At 37.4% G+C, this 19,115-nt stretch overlaps 2 protein-coding genes and 1 non-coding gene across 6 annotated transcripts in view; all 3 read left to right on the forward strand.

The window, feature by feature from the left end:
* Window positions 1-9,253, forward strand: part of arid4b (AT-rich interaction domain 4B) — a 79,807-nt gene extending 70,554 nt beyond the window's left edge. For all 3 annotated transcript variants that reach the window (XM_073873508.1, XM_073873510.1, XM_073873509.1), the window contains 4 exons: window positions 28-135; window positions 3,570-3,776; window positions 4,910-5,056; window positions 5,139-9,253. In XM_073873508.1, the coding sequence (XP_073729609.1) occupies window positions 28-135; window positions 3,570-3,776; window positions 4,910-5,056; window positions 5,139-5,272 (596 nt within the window). In that variant the 3' untranslated portion in view covers window positions 5,273-9,253. The remainder of the gene's footprint in view (window positions 1-27; window positions 136-3,569; window positions 3,777-4,909; window positions 5,057-5,138) is intronic.
* Window positions 9,254-10,323: 1,070 nt separating this feature from the next.
* tomm20a (translocase of outer mitochondrial membrane 20) lies at window positions 10,324-12,310 on the forward strand. Of its 2 annotated transcripts, XM_055170998.2 has the most exons (6): window positions 10,324-10,547; window positions 10,895-10,941; window positions 11,137-11,218; window positions 11,310-11,452; window positions 11,793-11,859; window positions 11,979-12,310. In XM_055170998.2, the coding sequence occupies exons 1-5, from the start codon at window positions 10,424-10,426 to the stop codon at window positions 11,835-11,837; spliced, it is 441 nt and encodes a 146-aa protein (XP_055026973.2). In that variant the 5' UTR covers window positions 10,324-10,423; the 3' UTR covers window positions 11,838-11,859; window positions 11,979-12,310. The 2 variants fall into 2 exon arrangements, with proteins under 2 accessions (XP_055026973.2, XP_055026972.2); XM_055170997.2 differs by having other exon boundaries at window positions 10,326-10,547; window positions 11,793-12,310.
* Window positions 11,494-11,626, forward strand: LOC129416881 (small nucleolar RNA SNORA14). The gene has a single exon (XR_008635611.1). It is a non-coding gene; the product is annotated as a small nucleolar RNA SNORA14 (small nucleolar RNA).
* Window positions 12,311-19,115: the final 6,805 nt, after the last annotated feature.

The following is a 19,115-nucleotide window of genomic DNA, read 5'->3' on the forward strand; positions in this document are numbered from 1 at the left end:
TTTTTCTCATGGGTTTCTCACTTACAGCGTCATCCAGTCAGAAGCGACACAGGGATTCTCAAGGGGGCGGAGCTTCAAAGAAACACAAACGGAGCCATAAGAGCCTAAACCTGCATGCCAAGAAGAACCGCAAAACAGCTCACAGAAATGTGAATGTATGGTTTATAAGCTCGCAAAATGGAACAAAAACGAATTAGGTGGAGAGCAACCCCTTAAGTTTTATCATTGAAAGCCTAAAGATCGCGTCGTCCACTTGTGATCCAATCGACTAAACACACCTTAAAGGTATACTCTAGCCAAATGTCAAAATTACCACATGATTTACTCACCCTCAAGCAGTCCCGAGAAACATATCTCCGTTATCTTTTAGACGAACACATTTGGAGTTATTTTGTTAAATGTTCTTGCTCTTCCAAGCTTTATAATGGTGGAAAACAGTGATCAGGGAACAACTTCTGACTTTAAAGAGGACATATTATGGAAGTCTGACTTTCCATGTTTAAGTGCTATAATTAATTCCCCAGTGCTTCTATCAAAAATCCAGTAACTTAGTTTTGGTAAACCATTTTCTGCAAGCATGTGAAAAAATAGGCTTGCAAGGGGGGCCAAAACAGAGCCAAATTCCATTGAAATGTCCAAAGGGGATCTTATTATAATAATATTTCACAGTTTCTACAAACCACCATTATGGAGATCAGTGTTTGCATTTCATTAGCTCATTTGCTCATTTAACTCTTTCCCCACCATTGATGAGTTAACTCGTCAATTATGAGAAAACGCTTCCCTGCCAACGACGAGTATTTCTGGCTTTCCACAATACCGCTATTATCCACCAGGTGCCACTCTTCCGCAACTTATAAAACCCGGAAGTATCGCCCTAGGGCAAACAGCTGTATGTCTGTGTAAGTTTTAAAGGATCGCTCTTAGGGCTGTAATGATTAATCGTGCAAATGCGCGTTTTCTCAATGAATTACAGTGAAATGCCACCACATCCAAAAGCCAGAGGGCGCTCTCATGCAGAAACTCCAATTGTGCCACAGAAGAAGTACCATTACAAGCGCTATTCCATGAAAAGTCTATAGGGATATTTATATCGCCGTTCTTCAGATTGTTTCAGGTATTTTCATGATGATAAAGAATATTTTGAATGATTTTGATTAATGAGTGTTGCTTTTTTGCACGTTATAAACGACTCAGACTCATAGTGATTTTAGATTGATAAGGACTTCTTACTGACCAAAACGCCATAGTACATGCACAAGCTGCGCATGAAACACATAATCGGTTTTAGACAGGCATTTTCAATGGGACACGCGATTTATTATTACAGCCCTTATCGCTCTGCATCTGATCTCTAATTAAATGTCCTTCACAAAAATTGAATTTTTATATTATATTTGAGAGGTGATAAAAAGAGAACTAATGAAGGTAAGAAGTTTCATTTGATATATTGTTTATATATTTTAAGAAAAACACTTTTGTAGGGCATTAAACTTTTGTGAAAATCATGAAAAATGCTGGTGCTGGCTGGCAACTTTTTTTTAAATGCTGGCAGGGAAAGAGTTAAAAGGACACACCCCAAAATGGCACATTTTTGCTCACACCTACAGAGTGGCAATTTTAACATGCTATAATAAATTATCTATATTGCATTTTGAGCTAAATCTTAACATACATACTCTTGGGACACCACAGATTTATTTTACATCTTAATAAATAAAAGTCTTGTGAAATGTCTCCTTTAAACCCCCAAAAAGTGCATTTATCCTTTACAGAGGTAATCCACGTGGCTTCAAGGGGTTAATAAAGGTCTTCTGCGGGTAATCAATGTGATTAAATAAAAAAAATATTTCGAACTTAATAAACTGCAAAAACTAGCAACCAGTAACAATGTAATCTTGGACAAATGAGAGAGTTTTAGCGTGTTGGTTGCCATAGGTACGTTTCGCAGTGACTCTCTTGAATCGTGCAAGTCCAAGATGGCGTTGTTACCGGAAGCTGGTTATTATAGTTTATTACGTTTAAAATATAGATATTTTTCTTACAGCATCGCATTGATTACCTGCAAAAGATCTTTATTAACCTCTTGGAGCCATGCGTATTACTTCAAACATTACCTCCTGCTCAAATCCGAGGTGGCGTCCATTGACAGAAGACGAAAGCGTATAAAGAAAAAAGAGAGAGTGAGTTCTGTGAACTAGCTGTCAGTTGGCGTTGTTACCGGAAGTTAGATATTATAGTTTATTAAAGGGACAGTAAGTAGGATTTACCCCCATCTAGTGGTGAAATAGTATTTTGCATTCAAACGAATAGTGCTCTCTAGCGCCTCAATTTTCTACATGCGTGTTGCAACTACGGTAGCCTTTATGTAATCACTGATCTCCTTGTCTGTTTCAGCTAGTTCACGTGTTCTGAATGAAAACGCGTTGGTAGGCTAGTGCTTTTTGTCCCTCTCTGCTATTATAGTTTATCAGTATGGACATGGAAGCCTCCTTCTACTTACCCGTTTAATGTAAGTAAAGAGAAGAAATTCTAAGCTTACAAAGAAAAGTCAGATCATTGGCAGAGGTCATTTGACACCAACGAGGACATATTTATGAATAAAGACATTGATTTTGATTTAATAAAACACTTAAAACCCTACTTACTGTCCCTTTAAGTTTAAAATATGAATATATTTGATTATCGATTACCTGCAAAAGATTTTTATTAACCCCTTGGAGCCATGCGTATTTCTTTCTTTAAAGGGGACAGAGAATGAAAAAACATTTTTATCTTGTCTTTGTTGAATAATGGTAGTCTACCCACATTCACAAACATACAAAAAGTGCAAAACATGCTAAACATCTCAGTCTCATAGAAATTCCTCTTTTAGAAATGTCAGCCAGAAAACAGCCCAATCTGAAAAACTGATGCTTATGACATCACAGGCATCTAACTGCCCCTACACTAAAATAATTGGCTACATTTTTTGAGTGGCAGCAAAGTCAGCCAATCAGTAATGAGATTGCAATTAAGCCAGTAGGGGGAGCCAAGTAGGTGCAAAACCACTTGTTTAAAATACCCCACCCTAATAGAGCTATCTGAGAGAGGTTTTTAGGAAGCTTCTAAGGCATTACAGACCCCCCAAAAAAATGTTGTCTACATGTCACATCACAGAACAAGGATAACTACTCCGTTCAACCATTCTATGTCACCTTTATAGAATGGATGCACTTTTCTGGGCTTCAAAGTCAGAAGTTGTTCCCTGATCCCTGTTTTTCTACCATTATAAAGCTTGGAAGAGCAAGAAACTTTACTAAAATAACTCCAAATGTTTGTCTAAAAGATGATGGAGATATGTATATCGGATTGCTTGAGGGTGAGTAAATCATGGGGTCATTTTGATATTTGGCTGGAGTCTCGCTTTAATAACAGGTGTTAACAGTCTTTGAGTGATACTTTGTATTTAATTTGGTTAAATGTTACTTTTTACTTTCACACCTATGTTGCTATGGTGAGCACAGTTATGGGTTGCAGATAGTCATATCTATCTCTCTTGCTCACTCTCTCATCACTCATTTGCTCTGCAGCTCACAGCAGTGACAGTGAGGATCAGTCTATCAGCGAGGGCACTGCCAAATCTCCCTCATCTAAGAGCAACAGTGAGCTGAAGTCAGCCATCTCACCCAAGTGCTCCGGCCGAACGACGCCATCAGGCCACAGATACCATAAGCAGGTGGATCATGAGCATTCCCACCACAGAGATAGTAGGACAAAGTGGACTCTCCAGATGTGTAAGTATCATTTAGAGATCAGACCTGGAAAAATGTCTCGATATGAACAAGTTTAGTTGTTTATGATTGCGTGTTTGTCCATGCTTTCATTTCATCTTTTTCAGTCAGCATTTAAAGGATTAGTACATTTTCTTTAAAAAAATCCAGATAATTTACTCACCACCATGTTATCCAAAATATTGATGTCTTTCTTTGTACAGTCGAGAAGAAATTATGTTTGAAGAAAACATTCCAGGATTTTTCTCATTTTAATGGACTTTAATGGACACCAACACTTAACAGTTTTAATGCAGTTTAAAATTGCAGTTTCAAATGACTCTAAACGATCTCAAATGAGGCATAAGGGTCTTATCTAGCAAAACAATTGTCATTTTTGGCAAGAAAAATAAAAAATATGCACTTTTAAACCACAACTTCTAGTCTATCTCCGGTCCTGTGACGCGCCAGCGCGACCTCACGCAATACGTCATCACTTGGAGGTCACAGATGACGGAGAAAGAGGATCGTTCCGACATTGTTGTATGTTGAATGATACTAATAAATGTATTTGTGTCATTTTATTGTTTAAAATGGTCCGCAAATGTGCGTTTCATATATGTAACACGTGACCTTTCTACGTAATTACGCAATTACTTGAGGTCGTGCTGGCTCGTCACACACCCAAAGAAGAGAAGTTATGGTTTAAAAGTGCATATTTTTTATTTTTCTTGCCAAAAATGACAATTGTTTCAGTAGATAAGGCCTTTATGCCACGTTTGAGATTGTTTAGAGTCCTTTAAAACTGCAATTTTAAACTGCATTAAAACTGTTAAGTGTTGGGGTCCATTAAAGTCCATTAAAATGAGAAAAATCCTGGAATGTTTTCCTCAAAAAACATAATTTCTTCTCAACTGAACAAAGAAAGACATCAACATTTTGGATGACATAGTGGTAAGTAAATTATCTGGATTTTTTTTTTTAAGAAAATTGACTAATCCTTTAAGGTCATATCTGTTGTAGATACTGTGTTTTTACATTACTTACACTGTAATATAAAGTTTGCTATAACCCACCTATCCCATGCTAGAATTTTTGCTCATTTAATTATTAAATTAAAATAAACATCTGACTCTCTTTTAATCTCGTTCATCTAGTGGACCTGGAAAAGATGAGCAGTCCAGAGCGGATAACATTCCTTCAGGAAAAACTGCAGGACATCAGGAATCATTACCTCCTGCTCAAATCCGAGGTGGCGTCCATTGACAGGAGACGAAAGCGCATGAAGAAAAAAGAGAGAGAGAGTGAGTTCTAGCTGTCAGTTGTTTCACAGTACATGAGCTCTATTAAGAACCTTTAACCCCTGACACTCCTCTGTTTTAGCAGATGCTACGGCCGGTTCGTCGTCCTCCTCTTCGCCGTCCTCCAGCTCGCTCACAGCAGCCGTCATGCTGACGTTGGCCGACCCGACAGTTTCGGGCGCTTCTCAAAACTCTGGGGTATCCGTGGAGTGCAGGTGACAGGAATCGTACGGCACCGAGCAGCACAGAGCACTTAACCAGCACTCGGCCCGGTTCCGGCCTGCCCCTGCACTAATGGAGACACGGACGGACACGGTACCTGGGTACGGAAATGACGAAACAAAAGCCACCAGATGACAGCAACAAGCACTATTTTATATCGACAACTGTTTCCTTGGCAAGCTAATTGCACTCAAGTGCACTTTTTTTCTGAGAGGTTAGGTTGGGTCGGGTTTGAAACGGGACAAAAAGACTCGGTGTGATTTACAAACCAACCCTACGAGTGTTTATGTTCGTATTGAGGAATATTCTATCCTGTCTTTGAATATGAATTTTACTACAGTGATCGACCACTGTAATACACATTCATTTCTGCACTGTTTCCTTACGCACACACCGGTCTTCACACATCCGTCACTGGTACGATCAGATCCGGCCCGGAGCCATCGGAGTTCATAAAGGAAATTTGCTGAGAGCCATTGAGCAGTGAGGGTCAATAGATGCTGCAGTGCCTTAAAGTGCACTCAATAGGGATCCTGGGAAGAGCTGGGTAACACGTAAGGGGAGTCGATATGCCCTCTTGAATGTTTAGCTGTAAGATATCAACATGTTTTTCTTTATTCTCTAACAGGATGAGCACATTCCACAGGCTGAATTTGAGAACAAATGTCGACCCAAAATCAAAAGAATGAAATTATATTTTGCATAAAGAAAATGAAGGATCTATTACTTGCATTGTCAAGTATTTACACATAATGGGAGCATTTGCTCTACCGTTTTTATATACAGATTGAAATAGATGATGTCTTATAATATTTTATGAAAATTTCCATGAATGATGGAAAATGATCTGGATACATTACAGCAGTGGTTCTCAAACTTTTCAGTGTGCGCACCCCAAAGAAAATTCATGACATAAAACAATTTTAAACTTAAAATTTGAATAAAACAAAACGTCTTAAATTATATAGTTTAGTGCTTTTGGTCTGAAAATATTTATTTTTTGATATTATCATATTTTAAATGATAAATTAATGTATTTTATAAATTGTCATACAACTGGGGCCATCCCTGGCACCATTTTGTGCCCTCCAAGTGGGGCCCGCCCCAATTTAAAAACCATTGCATTAAAGGGACACTCCACTTTTTTTGAAGGATGCTCATTTTCCAGCTCCCCTAGAGTTAAACATTTGATTTTTTGCCGTTTTTGAATCCATTCAGTTGATCTCTGGTTCTGGCGGTGCCACTTTTGGCATGGCTTGGCATGGTTCATTGGATCCGGTTGGACCATTGGCATTGCACTCAAAAATAACCAAATTTTTGAGTGCAAATTTATGAATGATGTTATGCTGTGCCCGAAAATAGTCCCTTGCTATTAAAAGTTACCAAAGAGACTATTTTCGGGTGCTGCGTAATATCACGGTACGGCAGCAAAGTCCTTGATTATTACGCCAAAATGAGAGTATAGTTTCTAGCCATATGAGCTTAGAAAATTGCAACTTTTAATTTTCCGTCTGTCTTAGTACACGATGTAACTACAGAAGAGTCAAGTTTTATATAGGAAAAATATTGGCACGCTTTGGTCATTTTTGAGCGCAATGCTAATGGTCTGGTCGGATTCGGTGAATTGTGCTGGGCTATGCTAAAAGTGGTATCGCCACATCCGGATATCGGCTTGAATGGATTCAAAAACGGTAAAGGTCGGGTCTTTTACTCTGGGGGAGCTGGAAAATGAGCATATTTTCAGAAAAGTGGAGTGTCCCTTTAAGCCCGTAGTCTGTTTTTTACGTGTACGCAAACTTGTGCACATGGTTGAACGCACAGCCTTGCATTGTGACAAAATGCAATGCATCTCCTAGGCTACATACTACACGTGCGACCTACGCATACAAAAATTTTAAAACCCGGCGGTGCAATAAAAATTGCGTCATATGCATTGTACTCAGACCCTTAAAAATGGGACTATACTTCCGCCTTTACAGTAATACAAATGTAGATGCAAAATGTGACAGTTTGCCATGAAAGTAATTTCATATAAATATGACTAATCCTGAAAATCGTCTTCATTTTCTTCATGCAAATTTTATATTTTTGGTTTTGATTTGGGATTAAGTGTATTATTTCTTTAAACAACACTTAAACTGGTAAAGCCATGATTTGTTCAGTAGTATTTTAAAAGCCTTATGAAATATACCCTCACCAGTAGTTTTGGCTCTTTTGATCTCACTACATTCTTAAAATGTGTTTTTCTTGTCGACAAGCAACTAATAGAGGCATCCGATAGGGTGAATGAATCAAGCCAAGGGCTATTGAATGAAAGTGTGAATGTTTGTAGAAATATGACAAAGGAGTTTGTGTTCAGTATCTCTGTAGAGTTGAAATGTATTACATGTGTTCACAATTTGAGAATTGATGATGTTTTCTGGCAGCCAGGATTCTAAAATGTATTTTACTACTGAAATATATCCAGACCCTGTGAATGGGTTTCTAAAGAATAATGTGGCAGTATTCAGAAGTGCAATGACAGATATAAATCTGTTCTGTACGTGTGTGTCTGTCTTCCTTTTCCTCTCATTTTCTCTCTTTTTTCGAAATGCCATAAATGTAGGATGTTTAAGATTATAAAGCACTTCTTTGCCAGTGTGGATATATATATAGTCCACTATGGTGGTGTAGATATTATGAGATATTTTAAAGGAAGAGTTCACCGAAAAATGACACTTTTCTAGTTTACTCGGTTCTGTTATTCCATATTTTCTATATTTGAATGCTGTTATCTTTCTTATGGATCACAAAAGGAGACATTTTGAACCAAACGTAGCCTACCAGTGGATGTGTAATGGATTTTTTTAACAACTTAAACATCAATCTGTACTTCTGAAAAAGCTGTATGGCCTCAGAAAAATTGGGATATAGACCTTTATTATACAGTAAGATACCTTTTATGGTGCTTTTTTGTTCTCTTTGGGTATTTACTTAATTTTTTACTGATGAATGATAAATGTTCGAAATGACAGAGGGGAAGTAATAACAGTTTTCATTTTTGGGTAAACTATTCCTATGAGAGTAGCTAGGGCAATTGCCATTGATTGTTGTAAAACCAAGAAAAGCTAAGAAAACCAAGGAATTTCATTCTGTATTTCATATTCTGTATTTCATATTCTGTATTTCATCTGTTTTGCTTTCTTTCTGTCTGCTGGAAAGTTGTAATCATCACTGATTTGTACTGAAGTACTGTGTCAGCACACCTGTAGTGATCTATAAAGATGGCTCACTGCACTTTATAGATCACATTTTTTCATTTACTTGGAAAATGTCAATGCTCTCTCATCTCTAAACCATCATGGTTTTGTTTTGCGCATTCTGAGGGTCACCATAATGAAAATGTGCATTTATAACTTTACATAGACTGCTGTTTCCTTTGTATAGACTCCCTGATGTATCATAACATGAAGGCCTGTACCGTTTGGCACTTGGTATGTAATTGTATGCCTTTGTTATACATTTGTATATTGAGAAGTGTTTCGAGTCAAGCTATTTAATATCTTGCACTGTTAATAACCTTGTATGTTTCTGTACAGTTTTAATGTAGTGTCTGTACATTTGGAAGGTAAATGCATGTCCATTGTATTATTTCGTTCTGTTTAGTTTAGCTGTAGAAAGCTTCAGTAGGATTCATTTTGATTTTGTTTTCATATTTTTTTCTTTGTTTCATCCTTGTTGGTGCGTTTCCGTTAAACTGTGCTCGTACTAGCCTATTTTTTATAATGTGTTTTCCAATCTGTATATGGACTGTAAAGTTTTATGGATCTTTTCAAAAATGTTCAAAGACCATTTGTAATGAAAGAGAGAGATAGAGTGAGAGAAAACTTAGTGGAAAGTTATATCATATTTATTAGGATGGTCAGATGATGGACAGTGTGTAATTTATTGTACAAATGTAAGCAGAAAAGCCTTTGAAATAAATGCCATAGTTTGTGACCTCTAATGTCCACTGTGTTACATATGAGAGATGTATTATGTAAAATATGTTTTAAATGTGAAAAAGATCAACCTAGTAACTTAGTTTTGGTAAACCATTCTCCACAAGCATGTGGAAAAAAATAGGTCATTCAAATCTGGCTCCCCTTGTGATGTCAGAAGGGGATAATACCGCCCCTTAATTTACACTATCCAACCACGCCACTACCATTTAGTGCAGAGATCAGCTCATTTAAGAGGACACACGCATACAAAGTGGCCATTTTAACATGCTATAAGGTTAAGGTAAGGTAAGGTTAAACTTTATTTGTCCCCAAAGGGAAATTTGTCTTGGGCAAAAGGCTACAATGTTGTTCTAAACAAACAATTAAAATAAAACAAAATAAATAAATAATAATATAAACAAAAATACAACAATGTATAAATCTAAAATGTATAAAAATGATTGTATTATAGTATAATAAATTATCTGTGGGGTATTTTGAGTTCACATGTGTACTCTGGGGACACCAAAGATTTATTTGACATCTTAAAGTCTTGTGAAATGTCCCCTTTAAAGTAGTAAGCTTTGGTCCCCCAAAAAAGATGTTGTGGAAGTGTTTTTTCATCATACTGCATTTCAAAGATGAGGATGTAAATGCACATCTAGAAATATCTTAATGCAATACAAAGGGGGTTTAGATTAGGCTTCATCAATAATCATATACAATTATGAGGGGGTTTTGCTTTCTACTTTATAGACAGAAATATGTCTTACATTAGTGGGCATGGTTTGGGAATTTAATTCATGCATAAGTTTAAAGAGATATTTATTATAAAATTTCTATTTTCATGTATTTATTTGGAACACGTGACTTATAGTGCATCCAAGCTGTGCCTACCTGTATTTACTCTGTCAATCGAACCAATTGCGAACATTATGCTCTACCAGTTAACCTACAGTAATTTTAATGTAACACTTCCGGGTATGTAACATCACAGTTTTGTTAAGTGTTACTGTAATCTATTTAAAGATTTCTTTTTTTTAAACGCCATCTTTCAGGCGTTTGCAGTGACACCCCGGTGTGCTTTCGTCACTCATAGGGGTCCTTCCGCTGCTCTCTGCACGAGCACGTGGATCTCCATAGTAGAAGGGCAACGCGAGTCGTTCTTTTCGTTACCGGATCGGCGATGATGGGCGGCAAGTCGAGTGCGATTGCCGCGGGCGTCTGTGGCGCGATGTTCATCGGGTATTGTATCTATTTCGACAGAAAACGACGAAGCGATCCAAACTTCAAAACCAGACTGCGCGAACGTGAGTCTTAACTGACCGATTAGATCTCCGAGACTAACTTAACGTTAGTTATGGTTTTGCACAGTGAATTAGGTTAAGTCGTGCGGGTTGTTTGAGAAGTACGATTCTTCAGACATTACTACTAGAAAGTCATACTGAGGTAATAATCCGTCATTGTTAAAAAACTACAATAGTATTGTCGTCACGTGGTTAAATCGTCGTTTCTGATTTGATGATCTCACACATTAGTCTTTAATTTCATTAAGTGTGAATGAGTCTTATATGAATTCATTTTTATTAAACTTAAGTTTATTTGTTTATTGTTTTCTGTAAACAATTGTGCTGTTTGTTTTGTTTTATTTTTTCAGGTAGGCAAAAGCAAAAAGCTGCTGTAGAAACATCTGGACTTGGCCAGGTAACAGTTAACGTTAAGTCTTATCTTGTGTTTATTAACGTTACGTTACGTCACCTTAACACATTCTGGTTCATGTGGGGTTTAAGAAGCCGCACGTGTCACGTATTGATTTGAAAATCGTGAGGACTTTAAGACAAAATCGCAAAAGTGTCTCACTCTTGCAATAATTTTGTGGTATGCTCCCCCCCCCCCCAGTTACCAGATCTAAAAGATGCCGGAGCCGTGCAGAAGTTTTTTCTTGAAGAGATTCAGTTGGGAGAGGAGTTATTGGCACAGGGTGAGATGTCCACCTCAAATGTTTTAATTGGAGTGTATTGTGGGATGCTTTTGACTGTCATGTAGTGATGCATGTTTAAAATGTCCATCAGGAGACTTTGAGAAGGGTGTGGATCACCTGACCAATGCCATCGCTGTATGCGGTCAACCCCAGCAGCTTCTCCAGGTGCTACAGCAGACTTTGCCAGCACCTGTGTTCCAAATGCTTCTTGCAAAACTACCAACAATCAGCCAGGTGAGTACGCAACAAATCTGGCACATACTTAAATGCATTCGGTGCATTCTTTAAACCCCCCTGTTGCTGCCTTGTAGCTTTTGGGACAAGTAAGAATGCAAGAGAAACCAAGAACTATCCAAAGTTAAGGGTCTTTTTGCAGTGACCTGTGACTATTTCACCTCTTGGACATTACTTTTTTTATTATGTGCTGTTCTGGGCTCAGATCTGTTTATAGCCTTTTTGGCATGATCCCAATTGGTTTAAAAGCTGAAATGTGAAGCTTCTTAGATTTTTCAGGAACAAATAGTCATTACATTTTTTTAAATTGTGACTGATAAATGTTCATCTCTCTTTACAGCGGATAGTAAGTGCTCAAGGCCTAGAGGAGGATGATGTCGAATGAGAACGTTTCTCATGATGCTCAGGTGTGTGGACCTACTGAACAAAACATCACATCAGCTTGTCATGTGAAGCGATTGTGTATCTCAACTCTTTTTTTTTTCATGATGTTCATTTCTGATTTTGGTTCTGCTTTGGTTTGCAGTATCAGTTCATATACATGGGGGTGTATGTTATATTTAATTCCAGGCGTGATCTCAATGACAACTTTAAATTAGAGGCTTTTTCAAGCGAGTTAAAACATTGTCTAATGATGCTTGACGGTGTGCATTAAAGGTCATTTTATATGTTATGGACTCAAGCACTCAAGTGTCATTTTAGACTGTTTTCATCCACATGTTAGTAGTTTAATGCATATGGATCTCTCTTCAGAGTTGTGTTCTTGTATTCAATCACTTTTTGAAATGTATGAAATTGTTTTGTAATTTGTATAAAGATTTGCCTTTTTGTATTCATAAAAATTAAATGTAATCAATACATCCTGAGTTTGTTCTGTATTTGATATATAATCTGCTTGTGCTGAGCTTTTGATAACGTCAATCTTTGAAATGCAGTCCTTCTCCTCTAGAGGGCAGTGGAAACACATTAGTAGTTAAAATCCTCTCAATCTGCACTTTAGCACAGAATCAAGTCAAGTGTGACACAATGCATTGTGAGAGTATTATATTGTGGGTCACTATAAACAATTCACCTTAAAAAACAAACACAACATGTTTTATATATTACACACACACATATACATTAATGAAACGTACATTGTAGGTCATTAAAATAAAAAAATGCAAATACTTTTGTCAACTAAAATATCTGAATATTGATGATAGCTGGAATTAATGTAAAATTTTGTAGTGTTAAGCATGTAAACAGTTCTTTAAAATGCAAAAAGTTATTTTGAAAATGATGAATCTAGAAAAAATGATCTGCAATCATTTAAGTAATGACTACAAGTAACGGATCGAATGAACTTGTTTCTTGTGGTTTATGCTTAAGATGTTTTGTTGCAGCTGTGGCAAAGGAATAAATGCTGGTTATGTAAGGAATAATTGACAACGGGCCGTTGAATTATAAGAAAATAATGCACACCCAAGGTGGTAATGCGGCACAACGCAGGACCTGAGTCAATTATTCCTCTTAACATTCCTCTCCACGGTTAACATGCAAACATTGCCTATTATTAAAAAACTGCCTATTTTCAAGACATTTAATAAGTTAGGTGAGCGTTTACAGAAACAATCAACACCAATGGAACATTTCTCAGCCAATCAGAATAAGGCATTCAACAGACCCGCGGCATTAACGCTTAACGGAAGGCTTGTCTTAAGCGTGGCCAACAGCCAATCACAGTGGCCGCTACACATGCTCCGTTCTTCCATAAACGTAATTGGCTGGCTCTGTCTAGGTAATTTGCATAAGGCGATCTGATTGGCTGACGCACGCGTTGCCGCTTGAAAAGTTGAGAAATGTTCAACTTCTGCCGCGAGCAACGGCACTGACGCGGCGCCGACGGATCCACAATTCAGTTCGGCAACGCATGACGTCACCCATTAAAAGTGATTGGGAAGCGTTAACGCTGACGCCCCGTGTGAATGCGCCGTGATTGGCTGAGAAATGTTCCGTGGGTATGCATTAATTTCTGATAACCGCACACCTAACTTGTCAAATGTCTTAAAAATAGCCACCAGGGCAATGTTCGTGGTAACCGTGGTATAACAGGAATAATTGACTCCAGTCCTTTGAATTATTTGAAAATAATGCACACCCGCGGTATATATAATTATAATCTTATAATTATTTTCTTATAATTCAATGGCCTGTCATCAATTATTCCTTACTTAATGCCTGGCTGCAAGTAAACTGGATTTAGGTTCTTAAGATAACATTAAAAGCAAGGAATCTAGTACTTGTAATTAAATGAATTACTGTGAAAAAACTGCAAAATGGGAAAAAAAATCCATCTTCGGTTTACTCTGATTTTCAAGGAACTGTGGTCAGCAGATTCATACATTGACATTGCCTTTGGATTTTGCTTTAATAGTGTGGGTTATGTAAGTTTAATTTCATCTAGAGAAGCTTCAGTGTTTAGTTAGCATTTATCAGGCTTTAAATATTCCTAATATTTTCATTCTGATTCTATTCTAACAATTTATTCCAATCATAGACATGAGAACTGCATGGAGTCTTCAAATGCACTGAAATATTTGGGCAGTACTTGGACACCCTTCATGCCATGATAGACTCGGTCATTGATTAATTTGTCTTCTTTATTATCAGCAATCAATTGTTTACATACTCACGGTTTGAGGAATGAGGTTGGTGTTTGTAAAAACCACGCTGAACCACTTGGTCCTCATCTGAGTGTAGCCTGGTGATGTCATGTTGCACAGGCTGTGGATCAGTAGTGCACTGTGCATAAGTGCAGTCTCAGCAAAATGCCACGTCATGAGCACAGCTGGCAAAAGCTTTTATGAGATCCTGACTGAAACAAAATGATAAATGGCACAACACTTTGTGGACTTTATAAAGGAATCTGCACTGCAAGTCCACATCAAATAAACAATTTGGGGAATGTAGAGTCTATTTACTGGACACTTAGAGTGTGCTGGTGCAAACCAGAAAATATTTCCCTATAAAGTCTTTGTAGCACTAAATAACAGGATTCCAACGGGTCCTTGAAATCCTTGAAAGTTTGTGAATCTGGGGAAAAAAATTCAAGGCCCTGGGAAGTTTTTGAAAATATACAAACATAGATACAGGTCATTGAAAGTGCTTGAATCTATTTAATGCAAGATGTTTTCTGGAAAAAAAATCCATATTATTCCCTGTGTAGTGTAGGATAATATCATAAAATTCTAGACTTTTTAAGCACACGTGCTAAACAGTTCACTTTAAATGCTTATATCTTTTGTATGTGAATGTTGATTCATACCAAAATGCCTTTTTTGCATAGTTGTGTTTGACACATGAAAACGTCTCGAGTTACATATGTAACTGTTGTTCCCTGAGAAGGGAACGAGACGCTGCGTCTCCCTTGCCATACTTCCTGCGTCACTGTAACGCCGTCTTTGGCAATATTTATGATAGCAAAATACTTCCTGGCTTCTGCGTCACCCTGTCTTTATCGTTAACCTCACCATTCGTTGAATTTGATATACACATTCAGACGCACTTACCCCTGGAGGCGTCCCCAAAGTGTCACCACAGTGACGCAGCATGAGTTCCCTCGAAACTAAGGGAACTGTAACAATTTATCTTAAAAGGTAACACGATGTAACCTTGCTCTCACTTGAAATGTGTATTTTATCTACTCTTCTAGTGAATGATTTTTATTTTGAAGGACAGTATTTAGCTGTTTAAATCTGTATGAAACACACCAGTAAAGCATTAGAGGGCTTATTATGACCACGGCAGAGGAAAAGGGCTCGGTTGGGTTGGAAACGTTCCTGCTGGAAGACAAACAGAAGTCTAATTATTTTTATCCTGGTCTGCAGCTGGGTTTTTACTCTCTTTTTACAGTGTTTGGAAGGTGTCGTTTGCTGCCAAGAGACAGGAACTGGAAAATACTTTTGTTGAAAGAGAAAATAAAAAAATTAAATGTCGACTGCAGCCAAGAACTGTGGAATAAAAACATAATGACAGACGGCGTGTTTTCCATGAACTCATGAGCTCATACCAAAACGTCTCCTCTCGTGTCTTTTAAAAATTGCTTTTTTATGACAAGAACGACATGTTAAGAGGCGAGCAGCTGCAATGTTTGTTCTTAAAGCAGGGCTCCAGAATTTTGCCACCAAAATTTGAGTGTGTGCCACTGAATTTTAAATCTAGTTGCACATGTGCGACCAGTAAATTGGACATTTTTGTGACACTGAATTTTAAAACAGCACATTGTACTTTCTGCATCTAGCATTAAAGTATTTATTAGTAATAGAGTGGAAATTAGTAGAAATGTGAATATTTGGTTAGCATGTTGATTTACGGCGTGTGCCCCTAAATTTTCTGGTTGCGCCCGTAAAATTTTCAGTTGCGGGCCACTGTGCTCCTAGTGAAAAAAGTTAGTATGGAGCCTTGTAAAGGAATACTTTACCCCCAAAATGAAGGTTTGTCAATGTACTGTCGTTAAGCGTTATTTTCAATAACTAATTTGGTAGTTTATAAGGGAAAAAGTAAATGTTGATGAAACTTAAAATTTGTATGAACTGTTCCTTTAAATTAAAAAAGTGAAGCTAAACCCCTGCTGAGTTTATGAGGAGTTGCAGACATCTGTAGTGGAAGATACTGGGAGGTAAAATTTATTTAAAAAAAATTATAAGCATAACAGCAGCAGCAGCATCATCATTTCCTTTTTAAAACTCTCAAGCCTTTGCTATTGGAAAGTTACCAAGTGATGTCATCATTACCTAATTACACTGCAAAAAATGACTTTCTTTCTTAGTTTTTTTTCTCTTGTTTTCAGTACAAAATCTTAAAATTCTTAAATTAAGATGCTCTTTCTTGATGAGCAAAATTACCTAAGAATATAAGTCTAGTTTTTAGACAAAAATTTACAATTTAAGTGAAATTGTGCTTAAAAATAATATATAATAAAAAAAAATATCTGCCATTTGGTGGTGAGAAAAAAAATCTTGAAATAAGTTCCTTTTTTTCTTAATTCAAGAAAAATTCTCACCCTATAGGCAGATATTTTTGCTTGTTTTAAGCACACATTCACTTAAATATTATATTTTTTTGTCTTAAAACTAGACTTATTTTCTTAGGTCATTTTGCTCATCAAGAAAATACATCTTGATTTAAGAATTTGTAGATATTTCTACTGAAAACAAGACAAAAATACTAAGTAAGTAAGTCATTTTATGCAGTGTAATAATCACACTGCAAAAAATGATTTTCAAGAAAAAAAATCTTAGTATTTTTGTCTTGTTTTCAGTAAAATATCTAAAAATTCTTAAATTAAGATGCTTTTTCTTAATGAGCAAAACCAAGAAAATAAGTCTAGTTTTTAGACAAAAAATATCAAATTTAAGTGATTTTGTGCATAAAACAAGCAAAAAAAATCTGCCAATGGGGTTAGCCAAAAAGTCTTGAAATTTTTTCTTAAACAATAAATTCAAGAAAATTTGTTTACAGATTTTTTGCTTGTTTCATGCACAAAATCACTTAAATTTGATATTTTTGGTCTAAAAATAAGACTTATTTTCTTGGGCCATTTTGCTCATCAAGAAAAAGCATCTTAATTTAAGAATTTTTAGATATTTTTAATGAAAACAAGACAAAAATACTAAGAATTGTTTTTCTTGAAAGTCATTTTTTTGCAGTGCATGTGTGACATTCAGCATTGGATGTTGAGCACTTTCTAGTGATGGTCTGTGCTGGACTAAGCTGGAGTGCCTGCTAGTTTCACTGGTAAATAAACACTGCTATGGTTTCAACAGGGGGCACTGTTGCTTCAGTCTGTCTTAAAAACTTACTAGCTCTTCTTAATGTTGACCTGTTTACTATTAGTATTTTTACTGGACTACCAAAACCACAATGATGGTGTCATCACTGATGAGTTCATGAATGTAAAAGACCTTGAGCTGAATGCCAAATAAATACAATTAACCACAAAACATCGAACAACAGGCAGGTAAACATGCTTGTAAATGCACAGAATAAATGTACAGTAAAATGTTTCAAATGTAACAGTAAACCTAACATTTACCTCTGTAATGTAAAAACTTTGTTGTATTTTTATCATGCATGCAGGCTGCAAATATAGTCTCTGTTATTTGGCATTTGCTCGTACAGCTATGCACAAACTTCACAACAGAGGCCAAAAGATTATAGCAGATATTCAGAAAGGCATTGCTGTGTGTCGCCGTTCAGTCCTCGCAGTCAGCCGTGCTTACGTGACGAGAGAGTGGGCGAGCGTACGGGCTGGAAATGGATCACGGTGCAACCAAGGAGAAAAGCTGAGGTCCTTCGTGCCAAAGCAGGCGATGAGAAAACGTAAACCGAGTTACAGTTGTGCTAATAATAATGGTGGTGAATAGCAGGGGCATCGGCGGGGGGATTTTAATTACCAAAGCGGTCTTAAGCCCCGTGTCATGTGCTGCAAAAATGCACCGGGGAGGGGGAAAAATCCTGGGCACTTCCTAAAAATAAAGAGACGTGTACGTGCTTAGCCTGCAAACAGCTGCGCTGACACGTTCGACTGGGTCAACGCTTGAATCAGTGCACAAATCTCTTTACATTTCACTGTTTTGGGCTCTTGGCTTCAAACTAGATCATTAAGGATTTAAACAGCCCACATATGCAGGAGTTTAGACTTTGGGAATGATGCACATAAAACTGGTCTTTGTCTATTTGTAAAAGGAATAAAGTACAGTTATCCATTTTATTTAGTCTAACAATACTTTAATATTACAAAGAGATACTTCAATGAGGAGTAAGAACCCAGGAGGACATTAATGTCATCGAAATGCATTATTTGTTGCATTAAAAAGAGTTTTAAGAGCGCTGCTCAATTCAGGTCAGCTTGATGCCACGTGCTGTGAACGTCAGGATAGTGTCGCATTTCAAAAATCTCAATGACACGCTGATTGGTGGAAAGAGTATCCGGGGTAAACATGACTCTATTCACACTGCAGGAATGCCATTCACAGCTTTAACCCACTTTAAATCAGACGAATCATTTACCCCTCACCCCGTGAGTCACTGCATTGTTGATGGTTATCCACACGGACAGATCATTACACAACTCTGTGTGAGAGACACGGAGAATAATGAGACAATAAAACATTACAGGCAAAGATGTTTTTCTTCTACATCAAAAAGAAAGAGATTATATAAAACTCAAGTGATTGTCAACATCATCTGATACGACAAAAGGTCCCACAGGAACATTTTTTTCTTTCTCTTCCCTTCTTTTGTTTCGGAGCAGTAGGTTGAATAAACACAACTCTTTGTCTCTCCGGTTTCGTTTTTCCTTTAACCGTCTTCCGGTCTCATGGCGAGAGCTGCTTTTGATATCCCAAGACAGGCGGTCTTGTTTTGCATACTGTAGGTGCTGCATTGACTTGTATGAAATCCTGGCCCTCAGGAAACGTGTCAGGGGGATTGATGACAGGGGCGGGTCTCGCTCTTTTCCCGTTGTCACGGCACCAGTCGTAATGTATTTTTGTCTGGGCCTCGTGAGAGGGGAGCGGGGGGGGCGGTGGGTGTGGTTTAAGACCCAGGACCTCCACGCAAGCCAAGCTCTTATTTCCTCATGCCCTGATTTTCTGAGCCGAGCCGTCAGGGGAAAAAA

The sequence above is a fragment of the Misgurnus anguillicaudatus genome, chromosome 11 (genome assembly GCF_027580225.2).
Source record: "Misgurnus anguillicaudatus chromosome 11, ASM2758022v2, whole genome shotgun sequence".
Lineage (NCBI taxonomy): Eukaryota > Metazoa > Chordata > Actinopteri > Cypriniformes > Cobitidae > Misgurnus > Misgurnus anguillicaudatus.

Coding starts and splice junctions, on each gene's coding strand:
- tomm20a (XM_055170998.2), top strand. CDS start 10,424: ATGATGGGCGGCAAGTCGAGTGCGATTGCCGCGGGCGTCTGTGGCGCG. Junction 10,942..11,136: donor AAACATCTGGACTTGGCCAG/GTAACAGTTAAC, acceptor CCCCCCCCCCAG/TTACCAGATCTAAAAGATGC. Junction 11,219..11,309: donor AGAGGAGTTATTGGCACAGG/GTGAGATGTCCA, acceptor AATGTCCATCAG/GAGACTTTGAGAAGGGTGTG.